Source organism: Parus major, unplaced genomic scaffold, assembly GCF_001522545.3.
Source record: "Parus major isolate Abel unplaced genomic scaffold, Parus_major1.1 Scaffold330, whole genome shotgun sequence".
NCBI lineage: Eukaryota > Metazoa > Chordata > Aves > Passeriformes > Paridae > Parus > Parus major.
Window position 1 is genome coordinate 5589 of NW_015379280.1, and position 12903 is coordinate 18491.

The following is a 12903-nucleotide window of genomic DNA, read 5'->3' on the forward strand; positions in this document are numbered from 1 at the left end:
CATCCCTGTTCTCACACTTTCAGAGAAAATGCCGACCCAGACTCTGGCCAGGCTGAAACACTGTCATGCCTGAAGCCCGCTCTCTTGCAGTCCAAAATGAGATCCTTCTGAGCTGTCCCAAAACCACAGTTTTGGGAATTTCAAGCACAGAAATCTCAATATCTTGAGTACACAAACTCCAGCATAGGCGTGGACACAGGGTTCCACCTGAGACCTAGGAAAAGGCTTCCAGGTTTAAAGCTGTAAGCAAGAATTGGAGTTCACTGGTGGAAAGACATTAAGGTAAGCAGTGGAAAGTTTTAAAGTTAAGATACAGAAGTAGTTACAAAGGCAGTAAGAAGTTTAAATTAGAATAAATAGTTTTGTGTGTCACTATATGATTGTCTAAAAAAAGTCTACAGTACGGCAAAGAAGTATAAAACAAAATAATTAACTATTGGTGTGAAAGTAGAAACGTTCTTTTGTGGCATTAGTTTGGCCAAATAATTAAATAAATAAGTAAATAACCCTATTATTTAACTTTTATTTAATTAATGGACTAGTTAATTTAATATTTAATTAAATGAATTTTTTAATAGGAAATGACAAATTTTTATTATTTAATTGTTAATATTAGGGTTAGGGTTAAATAATAATTTAATTAATATATTCTGTGGATAGATAATATAAAATATTATGTATATAATATATGCATATATATGTATAATATACAAATATAAATATATAATCTATAGAAGGGTTTCATAGATGTTTAAGCCCCTCAGATACCTAAGTAAGTTAGGCCTGTAAGGTTAAGTTATAGGTTATAGTTATATAACTATAGTTATAGTTACTTAAAAACTACTCAGTGTTGGTCTTCTGGTAAGTGGTTAAACATTAACTAGGTGTTGCTAGGGTGTGCTTTTGTTAAGTTGCTAAATTTGACGTCAAAGTTATAGTTATAATTTAGGTTAAATGTTGAGTGTTACTACTCTGTGGGGTTGTTAACTTTAAGAAATAATTGAGTTTTGTAATATAATACAATTTATAATATAATATAATATAATATAATATAATATAATATAATATAATATAATATAATATAATATAATATAATATAATATAACATATTGTAAGACAATGTAACATATGATATGATACAATATAATGTATAATAAATTTATTCAATAGTTATATTTAATAATAATAAAGATTTATTAATATTTAATTAATGTAATATATACTATAATACAATAATATATAATATTGTATAATTATATATTATATTATTTAATAATATATAACATATACTACATATTAATATATAATTATATAATTATATATTAATTATATCTATTAATATAATATAGAATTATATATTATATAATGATATTATATAATAATACATAATATATATTGTATTAATATAATTATTGTATAATTATAATATACTATATTGTACTACAAATAATATATAATGAAATGTAATATAACTATGTAATTATATATTATTTAATAAATAATTGAATTTTATAATTCTATAAATTGAGTTGTAATTTAAGTTGTGTCTAAGTTAAATGTTTTCCTATGGTAAATTACTAGACTTGAGGTGTAACTTTAGTTAAAGTGCTGTTAGATTTGAGTGTTGTTAAGCTTTTACGCCCACCATAATCCTTTTTATCCTTGTCTTTACACACACACACACTCCCCCCAGATAATTCCTAATTAATTTCTGTTTTGATTGTCTGCATTTTCTTTGGTTTTGGTTTTTCTTTCCCTTGTTGTGCCCTAGCTGTGAGAGAATCTTGCCAACGAACCTGTTGTGCTTTGTTGGTTAATATTAAATCTGACTTTTTCTCATACCTTTGCCAGTGATTTTTTAAGCACTCTCGAACACACCCGTCCGTGACAATTTGGCGTAGCGCTCAGGATGGCAAGAAATATCACTTAACTACTCACAAAGCCACAGGATAAATCCAAGCCTCAGTTTCTCGGTGTCAGGATAATTGGCATGACCAGGAAGCTGTGGAAGAATATTCAAACTGTGCTAGAGGCCATTCAAAGGATGACAAAGATAAAGGAATTATTTGTGAAATGTTCCAGTCTGGGAGCTGCTCACTGATACCAAAAAGTGTCAAAGAGAACCAAGGTGTGAAGACTGAAGTGAAAGTGCGGAAGCAAATGAGTTTTTGTTGTCCTTGCAAATAGAACAGACGAGGAAGCAGCTACAGGAGGAACAGAGAGAGAAAAAAGAAAGCTGTGAGAAAAAGTTGAAGCTAGTGCAGACTTACAATTCTGTGAATGAAGCCAGACCCGTTATGAAAACTGAGGCAACCACTGGACCTCGGGGTGGGACCCCAAAAGACAGCACCGTAGGATCTGATTCAGGTGCCTGAGTCACAAGAATGCCGTGACCCTAAGCCAGGTGAAACTGAAACTGAATATTTGTGGTGTGTTTGTTTATCTGGAGGAAACCAAACCCTGTTTAGCTTCCGGAGGCAGAGAGAGAGGGCCCTTGCTTCCAAACTGGAGCAGCCTATCCTTAAACCCTTGGGCTGGTGAGCCAGGCTACAGCAGTTCTGGGAAAACGGTTTTTCCTGTGGGAAGGATCCCATGGAATAGCAGAGAAAAGCTTCCTCTCCCTGAGCCAACAGAAGGAGATCTCGAGTAACGAGCTGACCAAAACCGGAGTGGGAAACTGGAGGGGGAGAAGGAATTTGGCGTTGGTATGCGCCTGCAGAGCGCTGTGGCGGCTCAGAGACGCTTGTCTCCGCCTGACCTTGGGAGGAAAAATGCAGCAGACATCCTAGGGATGATGGCTGGAGCATAAAAAGCGTAAACAGCAGCGAGTTGAGGAGAGCAGTCTGGGAGGATGGGACTTCCCAACCTGAAGCTGTAATTGGACAATTTACCCAAATACGGAGAAATATGGAGAAATGGACCAAAACTTATAAAAGTGTGAAACTCGTGACCGGTTGTCCATCTTGTTGTGGATCTTGTGTCCACCTTGGGTGGAGTCACGGCCAGGCTCTTGCACTGCCCGAGGTGTATTTTTTGAAGGCCTTTTTAATAAATATCCACTTTATTAAGGAATAATAAAGGCTTTAGCTCTGCCCAGCCTCTGTTCCAGGTCAGCCTCTGCAGGCATCCTGGAGAGGAGCCCGCCAGACAAGCGAGCAGCACGCGGTTGCCCGCGTACGAGGACACTGAGGCGTGCCGCTAGCCATGTGGCCCTGTTGTTGGAGTCTGGGATACAGAGTGTGTGCCCTTGTTTCTGATACTTAGTTCTAAGATCCAGAAAAACACTGAATTTCCTATAACATGAAATTCACGAGCATGTTTTCATGGTGATACATGAAAACAACTGTTAAAGTTAGATAGAAAAAGGTAAAAGTGTGAGTGTGTAGGTTAGAAAGTTTTCTTAAGTCACTGGGTGAAAAAGTTAGTTTAGAGAACAGGAGACAAGATGGAGGATTTAGGGCTTTGAGGATTTAAGGATTTGTCTCTTGTCCCTTCTTCTTTCTTCTTCATGTTCTTCTCCTGGAGGTTTTTGGGTGATAGTGAGTGATTGGTCAGAAAATGCTGCAGTGCAGCACACAGGTGATGGGTCATTGGGTCATTAAGAATAATAATATATGTGTCTGTTGTTAATTGGGTAAAAATAGGTATAAAGATAAAAGAACTGCGTACTTCAGGGCCATTTTGTGCATCAAACAAGAAGTGAGCCACAAGGCCTTTTTTGTACCATCAGAAGAAAGAAATGTACCAGATTGCAGTGATTTTAACTTGTGCAGCCAGCCTAGAAAAACCTGTCAAATTTTGTGATCACCTTTTAATAAACATGAGAAACAAGATTCTAACGAGCTCGGGAGTTTTCTTCAAATCATAAGAACTGAGATAAGCAGGGCTCCCCCTGAGGGAGGATCCCAAAAGAATTGAGTCCAAAGGAGGTTGAGAAATCCAGGAAGAGAAAGAAAAATAAAGAAGAAATACAGCAAAATCAGAGAAACAGAAAAAAGATTTTTTTAGAGAAAAGTTACACATGTGGCCATGTGTGGGAAGCTGCTCGGTGAAGAAACGCCCCACAAGGAAATACCGTGTCTTGAAGAGGTGTGTAAAACCAGCTTGTTTCTCACAACAAACATCTCAGTATCCCCAAGGATCTGAGTCCCTGCATTAGCCGTTCACAGGAAAGAGGAAGGGCCTGAGGGGGAAAGAGAGCATTATAAAACCTTTTTTTATTTCTCGTTACTCTCCTCTGACTCTGTTTATAACAAATTTACTTCATACCTTTAAATTTTAACCTGTATTGCCCTTAGAGTGTTTTTCTCCCACTCCTCATCTCAGCCCATGAACCCTTTGTTAATTTTTTTTCCTGAGGAACAGCTTCTGTAGGTGCCCGGCTTTTGGCCAGCGTCAAACCACGACACCCACTACCACGAGAACCCGGATGTTAAAGCTGGTTTTTATTGACTGATTGGAATAGTAATATCCTCATTAAAACATCTCTGAGATGTCCTCAGTTCTTCAGTGGGGGTCTTGCACACCGGGAGCTGAGAAAGGCAGCTCTGCAGCAGCTAGAGATCGCGGAGAGCCGAGGAAAGAGCCCTTCCCGAGGACACACGGCCAGAAGGACTCCGGCCACAAGAATCACCAAGCCAAACAAAATACACGGAGAATCCAGAGGGGCACCGGGAGCTCGCACCGTGCCAGGGGAGCTGTGAGCCCTGGGGATGTCCAGCCACAGCCACCTCTGGGTGGGTGACCTTGGGAAGACGTCTGAGCTGTGGGACACGTCCCGGTCTCCGCTGGAGCCGTGGGAGGGAAGGGCAGGGTCTGCCCCTGGCCCACCCCAGGGCTCTCTGCGGGGCCTGCTGGGGCACCGTGCCCAGCATTCCTGAGGTGGGACAGACCCCCGTGCCAGGGAATGTGACCTCCAGAGCTCTGAGCGGAGCAGGGATGGTGCTGGCAGCGGGGGACAGGCACTGGGGATGCTCTGTGCCCTCGCTCTGGTGGGGCTGGCACGTCCCCAGCTGCTCCATCCCAGGTCCCTGCTGGATCCTGAACATCCCTCCAAGGAGCCTTTCTGGAGCACTCCCCCAATCATCCAAGTGATGCAGCCCCAGCCCCCCTCTCCTTCCCCTGATTCCCAGGAAGGCACCAACCATGACCCCAGTGGGCAGAGGTCTCGGAGGCTCCCACAGGAGCCAGCTGGGCGCCTCTCCCAGCGCCGGTGCGGGATGCAGGGTCTGGAGATCCGTGCCGTGCTCCCGCCCCATTTCCCTGGGATTAAAGCCTGAATGAGACCCACAGAGAGGGAATGCAAAGAGGAGACCCGGCAGTGGCAGCAGCAGGGAGGAGATGCCCCCAGGGCTGCCCAGAGGTCACAGGGAGGGGAAGACATGGGGACATGGAGCTGGGAAGATTGTGCAAAGGGCTGGGAATGCAGGAGAGGCTCCCGCCACTCATGCTCCCAGCAGCTTCTTGACCATGTATCCCGGCATGCTGTAGAGGAACAGGGCCACCATGATGAGGAGCAGCAGGGCCAGCACGATCTTGATGATGAGCCACTTGTAGCGGGTGCAGATGAGGTATTTGATGGACTTGAGAGGGTTCAGGAACCAGATGAACGACGTGTCCGGGCGGCTACGGGGGAACCAAACACCCATCATTAGTCCATCAGCATGGAAAAGGGGTTCACGGACCTTGAAACTCATCTTGTTCCACCCCCTGACATGGGCAGGGACCTCCCACTGTCCCAGGCTGCTCCAAGCCCCAGTGTCCAGCCTGGCCTTGAGCACTGCCAGGGATCCAGGGGCAGCCCCAGCTGCTCTGGGCACCCTGTGCCAGGGCCTGCCCACCCTGCCAGGGAACAATTCCTGCCCCAAATCCCATCCATCCCTACCCTCTGGCACTGGCAGCCATTCCCTGGCTCCTGGCCCTCCATTCCTTGTCCCCAGTCCCTCTCCAGCTCTCCTGGAGCCCCTTTGGGCCCTGGAGGGGCTCTGAGCTCTCCTTGGATCCTTCTCCAGGTGAGCACCCCCAGCTCTCCCAGCCTGGCTCCATGGCAGAGGGGCTCCAGCCCTGGAGCAGCTCCAGAGCCTCCTCTAGCCCCTTTCCAACAGGTCCATGTCATTCCTGTTTTGGGGCTCAGAGCTGGATGCAGCACTCCAGGAGGGAGTAGAAGCCCACAACCCCAGGTCCCTGCTGCAGAGAGGCTTCTTCTTCTCACTTGGGTTTCTCCAGGGGATCAGGCTCATTTCGAGCCAGCCCAGCGGGGGATTTCTCAGCCTCCTCCGCCGTCAGAAGGTGCAGCTCGGCCTCGACTTTGCCCTGCAGTGAGCAGAGAGCTGTGCTGAGGCCTGGGAGGTGCTCCCACCTCCGCCCCCCAGGCCAGAAGGGTCCCGAGGGAACAAAGCCGTGTGGGGGGATGTAGGGTGTCCACAAAGAGTGCGGTCCCCAGGGAGCAAACCGTCCCTCTTCCCCGTCCTTACGGTGATCTCCAGCTCATCGTTCTCGTCCCTGGCCACGAAGGGCCACCAGCCCTTGACCCGCTTCTGCTTGAAGATGGAGATCATGGGCAGCTCGGCCTCGTTGGTCACCATCTCCAGGCTGCACTGCTTGGACGTCTTGGCCCCCCGGGGGAAGCGGTTCAGATCCAGCTCGATGGCTCCTGGCAGAACAAAGGGGACAACAGAGGTTGGCATGCCAAAAAGGCCGACACCTTGGCTGGAGATGAGCTGGATCAACATCTCCTGCCCTGGAGATCCTGCTGGATTGAGCCAGCTCGGCCAAGGAAAAATGGGGGTTCTTGGCTACAGGAGCAGTGGAGAAAAGGGATCTCAGAATTGTGGAAACATCAACATTGGAAAAGTCCTCCCAGCTTTTCCAACCTGGAGTCCAGCCTGTGCCTGATCCCCACCTTGTCCCCAGCCCAGAGCTCTGAGTGCCACATGCAGGAATTCCCTGCACACCTCCAGGGATGAGACTGCAGCAGCTCCCTGGGCAGCCCCTGCCAAGGCCTGAGCTCCCTTTCCAGGGAGAAATTCCTGCTGCTGTCCAAGCTGAGCCTGGCCTGGCCCAGCCTGAGGCCATTTCCCCTTGTCCTGTCCCTGTTCCCTGGGAGCAGAGCCCGAGCCCTCCTGGCTGTCCCCTCCTGGCAGGGACTTGTGCAGAGCCACAAGGTCCCCCCGGAGCCTCCTTTTCTCCAGGCTGAGCCCCTTTCCCAGCTGCCTCAGCCTCTCCTGGGGCTCCAGCCCCTTCCCAGCTCCGTTCCCTGCCCTGGACACGCTCCAGCCCCTCCAGGGCTCTCCTGGCAGGAGGGGCCCAGAGCTGCCCCCAGCACTGGAGGTGCCCCAGCAGTGCCAGCACAGGGGACGGGCACTGCCCTGGCCCTGCTGCCACCCCAGAGCTGGCACAGCCCAGGGCCAGTGGCCTCTTGCCCACCTGGGCACACCTGGGCTCCTGTCCAGCTGCTGGCACAGCACCCCCAGGCCTTTCCCAGCCACTTTCCCCAGGCTGGAGTGCTCGGTGGGGTTGGTGTGACCCCAGTTCAGGACCTGGATCTTGGCCTTGGCCCATGGATCCAGCCTGTCCAGAACCCTCTGCTCTCTCATCCCACCTGCTCCATCCAGCAGCAGCTCATGGGGTTTCTGGGATGCTCTGGACCGTCCACGTACCCAGGAAATCATCGGCCGAGAAGTGGTCGGCGTCCCAGACCTGCAGGGTGAGGCGGGCTGGGATCTTGTACTCGGTCTCATCCCAGGAGAACATGGACTCCTTCTTGGAGATGACGATCTTCTCCTCGGCCATCAGGTAGTCGAAGGGGAAGATGTAGCGCCAGTTGAAGTTGCCTTCACCGGTGAGGGAGTGGTAATGGACATCCGTGTCCTGCTTGTCCTCCTGCTGCCCCTTCAGCCACCTGCAGGGCCCAGGGGTCAGGGGGGTCACAGGGCTATGTGGGGCAGGAGAGGGGACAGGGCCACCCTGTCCAGGCAGCCAGGGTGCCTCCAGGACTGGAAGGACCTAAAAGTTATGACCAAGGGGCTGGGGCTGCTCCAGAGGCTGCAGCAGCAAATCCAAGGGGCAGGAGGATCCCAGAGGGGACAGAAAACTTGAGGAGAAGGAGATTCAAGGGGGTTGTCTGAGGGTTTACCCTGGGCCAGGAGATGTTAAGGAATTGTACAGGAGCTGGGAGCAGAGCAGGATGGAAAGGGATCAGAACAGAGCTGGAGAGGGACTTTGGACAAGGGCCTGGAGGGACACAACACAGGGAATGGCTTCCCCCTGGAAAAGGGAATATCTGGCTGGGATATTTGGCAGGAATTGTTCTCTGGGAGGGTGGCCAGGCCCCGGCACAGGTTCACAGGGAAGCTGTGGCTGCCCCTGGATCCCTGGCAGTGCCCAAGCCTGGTCCAGCCTGGCTTTGGAAACGTCTAGGGATGGAAGGTCCTCAAATTCCAGAGGGATGGAGCTGCTGGGATGGCCCCAAGGTCTCCTCAGAGCTCAGGGTTTTGCTTGGGTTCCTTGGAGCTGCATCCCACGGGATTTGTCTGTTGAGTGAGGACTGTGGCCTGGAGCAGCCTGGGATAGTGGAAGATGTCCCTGCCCATGGCAGGGGCTGGGATGAGGTTTCAAGTCCCTTCCCACCCTCAGCATTCCGTGATTCTGTGACTCTCTGAGGTGGTGAAGTTCTGGAAGGGGCTTTCCCTTCCTGCTGAAGGAGGGTGAAGCAGAGTCAGGAACAAACCATCAGAACAAGCACCAGACTGGAGGTGGAGGTGGCAGGCTGGAAGTGCCGTAAGGGGACATCAGGACGAGCTCAGAGAGGGGCAGAGGGGGCCAAATGATGCCTGAAGCTTTAGTTTTCATATTTTTTAGATTCTGTACTGCCTTAGAGCGACTCTGAACTTCATACAAAGCATTAGCACGCTCTCCTCACAGCTCAGGCAGACAGAACAATCCTTTTCCAGCCCCAGAACCAAGGACACCGTTACAGCCTCGGGCCCAAAAAGTGTAAACAGCAGAGAATTGAGGAGAGCAGTCTGGGAGGATGGGACTGCATCACCTGCAGCTGGAACTGGACAATTAACCCCAAGATGGAAATGGACCAAAACTTAGAAAAGTGTGAGAACTCAAGGTTCAAGTCCATCTTGGGTGGAGCCGTGGCCGGGCTCTTGCACTGCCCAAGGTGTGTCCTTGGAAGTCCTTTTAATAAACACCCGTAGGAATACCAGAGGAATAAATACTTCATTCCTTTAACTCTGTCCAGCCTCTGTTCCAGGTCAGCTTCTCCAGGCATCAGGGTCTGATGCCCACCAGCACCACCCGTGTTCTGCCCCTCTCTCTGCTCCAACCCTAGTGAGTCCTGTCACCCGCCCCGGGAGAGGCGGAGGAGGCGCCGGTGGAGTTCCGGGCTGTACCTACCCCCTGACGAAAATGTCGCTGGATTTCTCTCCGGTGAAGTAGTCGTCGTCCTCCAGGATGACCTCGTCGGTGTTCCACACGATCACCCTGAGCTCGTACCTGCCCGAGGGAAGGGAGGGAAAGGCAGGTGAGGCACGGGAACGAACGGGGAATGGGGTAAGAGGGGATGGGGTGATGCTGCCAGAAAGGAGAGCCGGCCGCCAGGAACAGGGAACTGTTCCTGGAATGGAATCCATCCCAGGGATCAGGAGGGGGTCTCAGCCATGGAGATGATTACAGGGATGGGACTCTTCCTGGCTGGGAGAGCTGGGAATGCTCACCTGGAGAAGGGAAGGATCCAGGGAGACCCCAGAGCCCCTTAGCAGGGCTCCAGGAGAGCTGGGGAGGGACCTGGGACAAGGGATGGAGGGACAGGACACAGGGAATGGCTCCCACTGGAAAAAGGGAGATTGGGGTGGGATATTGGGAAGGAATTCCTCTCTGGGAGGGTGGGGAGGGGCTGGGCTGGAATTCCCAGAGCAGCTGTGGCTGCCCCTGGATCCCTGGCAGTGCCCAAGGCTGGGATGGGGCTTGGAGCAGCCTGGGATGCTGGGATGTGTCCCTGCCCATGGCAGGGGATGGAACAAGATGAGCTTTAAGGTCTCTTCCCACCCAAACCATTCCGTGATTCCACAATCTCCATGTGAGCTTGGATCAGCCTCTCCAGGTGAGCCAAGCACCAAGGGGAGCTTTCCCTCCTCTGCTCCAAACCTCTGCCAGAAACTTGCCAGAGGCTCAACAGGGCAGCCCAGGTTTGCATTTTGGGAGATTTCTGACCAAATTGGGGTCTGCAAAACAACCAGAGCCCAACTCTTCCTGCTGTCCTCTCTTTACTCAGCAGGGCTGTGATCTCCCCCCAAAATGGGCCCAGAGTCCTCCTGGGGACTCCAGGAGGTTTGGGGTCTTCAGGGAATTCCCAGCACTGTGGAGCAGCCTGGGGACCTTCCCATCCCTTCTGCTTGGGAATTTTGGTGATGGGTGGAGCGGCTCCTGCAGTGGGAGATGGTTGGAGGAGCAGAATCCCAGCTCCCACAGTGAGGGGAGGATGGAGGGAGGCTCAGGACACGTGGCCACAGCTGCAGCACCTCACTGGAAGCACCAGGGAGTCTCCAGGTGAGGGAAGCGGATTTACAGCTTCCTTAAACCTCCTCCTTTGGGATCTCCCTCTGGCAATGCCCTGGCTGAGCCCATCCATGGGATCCCTTCACCTTTCCCAGCCCCTCCTGCCTGTCCCTGCCTGTCCTATGCTCCCTCTCCCAGCTGGGATCCAGGGATGTTCTCTCCACCCAAGGCTTTGGCTGCCTGGGCTGCACAGGAGGCTCCCATCAGGATTCCCAGTGTCATCCCTGTATCCCAGCCCTGGGGGCAGGAAAAGGGGCCTGAGGACCAAGGCCAGCAGGCTGAGAAAGGACTAGAAGGGATATTGAGGGACGAAATGTTCTGCCCTCTCCATGTGCAGTCTGTGCCTGCTCTTTCCTGCTTGGAACCATTGGCTGTCCCAGTAGCCTCCACCACCCATCCCTTCCATCCATCACCTCCTGGAAAAGCCCGTCCAAACTGCCCCGGGATAACCCTGCCCCCACCCAGGAGAGGCTCAGGGCTGGGCACTCTGCACCAAGGGCTGGGAACGATGGAATTTCCCAGTTCACACAGGCAAGAAAGATTGGGAGCTGCAGGGGATGGAAGGCGTGGGATACCACCCTCAGGAGCAGCTCTGGAACTACTGCCCCTGTTGGGATCTCTGGGAATGCCAGCATGGCTGAGGAACCCAAGCAGAGGGCTGGGCTGGCCATGGAGAAGCAGCAGGAGGCGGGAGAAGCCATCCCCAGCCTCACGTTTTCACTGGGATCGGTTGGCTGGGCTGTTCCTTACTTCTTTGGTTTCCTGGGAGAAATGTCGATGGCAGGCCCGGGCGCTGGCATATCCATAGGGAACATGTCCACCCACATCTCCAGGCGGCCCTGCGGGGTGCGAGAGGCATGGTCAGCTCCCCTTGTCCCTCCTGTCCCCTCCTGTCCACCAGTGTCCCCCTCTTCCCACAGTGATCGCTCCGGCCATGCCGGATGTGGAGCGGGACAAGCTTTTCCCGTGCCATGAATCCTTCTCCACCCCTGCAGGAATGTCTCAGGGCAGGGGGTGGAGCTGGATGGGGTCTCTTCCCACCCAAACCATTCCATGATTCCACAATCTCCTTTTGAGCTCGAATCAGGTGAGCCGAGCACCAAGGAAAGCTTTCCCTCCTCTGCTCCAAACCTCTGCCAGGAACTTGCCAAAGAGAGAGCCCAGGCTTGGATTTTGGGAGATTTCTGACCAAAACTGAGTCTGCAAAACAACCAGAGCTCAACTCTTCCTGCTGTCCCCTTTTACTCAACAGGGCTGTGACCTCCTCCCAAAACTGGCTCAGAGTCCTCCTGGGGACTCCAGGAGGTTTGGGGTCTCCCGGGAATTCCCAGCACTGTGGAGAAACCTGGGGCTTCCCATCCCTTCTGCTTGGGAATCTGTTGGGAATTTTGCTCCCAGGTGCCCAGACGTGGGCAATCAGGAGGGACTGTGGGATGTGAAATGGACGAGGATGGCTCAGGGGGCACTGGAGATCTCTGCTGGTATCCCGGGGTGACCCGCCCACCCTGAGGTGGGTTGGGGCCATTTTGGTCCCCGTGGGCCGCCCCCGTTCCTGTTGGAATGCGAGACCTGCTCGATGCCCGGCTTGTCGGGGTTGAGCAGCGGCCGTGTCTCCACGTGCTCGGGGACAAGGCGGCAGCCGGCCCACGGGATGTCCTCCCAGTGCCGCAGCACGGCCAGCGCCAGGTGCTCGTCTGTCGGCTTCTTCTGGCCTGGAGGACAAAGGAGACCTTGGACACCTGGGACAGGGACACAGGGACAGCAAAGCACCCGGGGCCTCCACCCATGCTCCGACTGCCTCATCCTCTCCTTCCCTTGGGAACACTCTGTTCCTCAGCTGGCACTTCCTAACTCCTCCTTCCTCTCTCCAATCCCTGAGGAAGGTTCAGATCCCCGTTTGGTTTTCCCTGTTGGAACCAAACCTGTGTCCCCTGGCCACGTTTTCCTTCTCTCCTTCAGCCCTCCTGGCCTGTGTCCCTCTTCCTTGGGCACACGTTGAGTGTGTTGGGACACAACCCTCATCTCCCACTGTTTGGGGATGCATTCCCATGGAAAACAATTCCCTAAGTGCTGGAGGTGTCTCCATGCACTGCTGGGAGGGCATTTCCAGAGGCAGCTTTGGGTGTCCATGGATGTCCTTGAGTGATTCCAAGAGGAACCCGCTGTTCTGGAGGGTCTGTGGGACTCTGTACCTGGTCCCGTACTGGGATGGGGACTGCAGGGCTGGGCCCACCACATCTGTCTGGGGGGGGTTGGACCTTCAAAAGTCCATTTCAAACCACTCCATGATTCAAACTCCCCTGAGATTCCAACCCTGGATGATGAGGAGACCCCCCG

At 51.9% G+C, this 12903-nt stretch overlaps 1 protein-coding gene and 2 long non-coding RNA genes across 3 annotated transcripts in view; 1 reads left to right on the forward strand and 2 right to left on the reverse strand.

The window, feature by feature from the left end:
• Positions 1 to 7: 7 nt before the first annotated feature.
• LOC117243776 lies at positions 8 to 2231 on the forward strand. Its single transcript, XR_004495670.1, has 2 exons — positions 8 to 282; positions 1852 to 2231. It is a non-coding gene; the product is annotated as an uncharacterized LOC117243776 (long non-coding RNA).
• On the reverse strand, positions 1752 to 2423 carry LOC107198814. Its single transcript, XR_001519121.2, has 2 exons — positions 2271 to 2423; positions 1752 to 2002 (listed from the first exon to the last, which is right to left on the reverse strand). It is a non-coding gene; the product is annotated as an uncharacterized LOC107198814 (long non-coding RNA).
• Positions 2424 to 4428: 2005 nt separating this feature from the next.
• Positions 4429 to 12903, reverse strand: part of OTOF (otoferlin) — a 61500-nt gene continuing 53025 nt past the window's right edge. Inside the window, exons 36-42 of the mRNA XM_015616029.2 lie at positions 12136 to 12278; positions 11317 to 11405; positions 9406 to 9504; positions 7659 to 7900; positions 6474 to 6652; positions 6212 to 6312; positions 4429 to 5625 (exon numbers count right to left, since the gene is read on the reverse strand). Of these exons, the coding sequence (XP_015471515.1) occupies positions 5445 to 5625; positions 6212 to 6312; positions 6474 to 6652; positions 7659 to 7900; positions 9406 to 9504; positions 11317 to 11405; positions 12136 to 12278 (1034 nt within the window). The 3' untranslated portion in view covers positions 4429 to 5444. The remainder of the gene's footprint in view (positions 5626 to 6211; positions 6313 to 6473; positions 6653 to 7658; positions 7901 to 9405; positions 9505 to 11316; positions 11406 to 12135; positions 12279 to 12903) is intronic.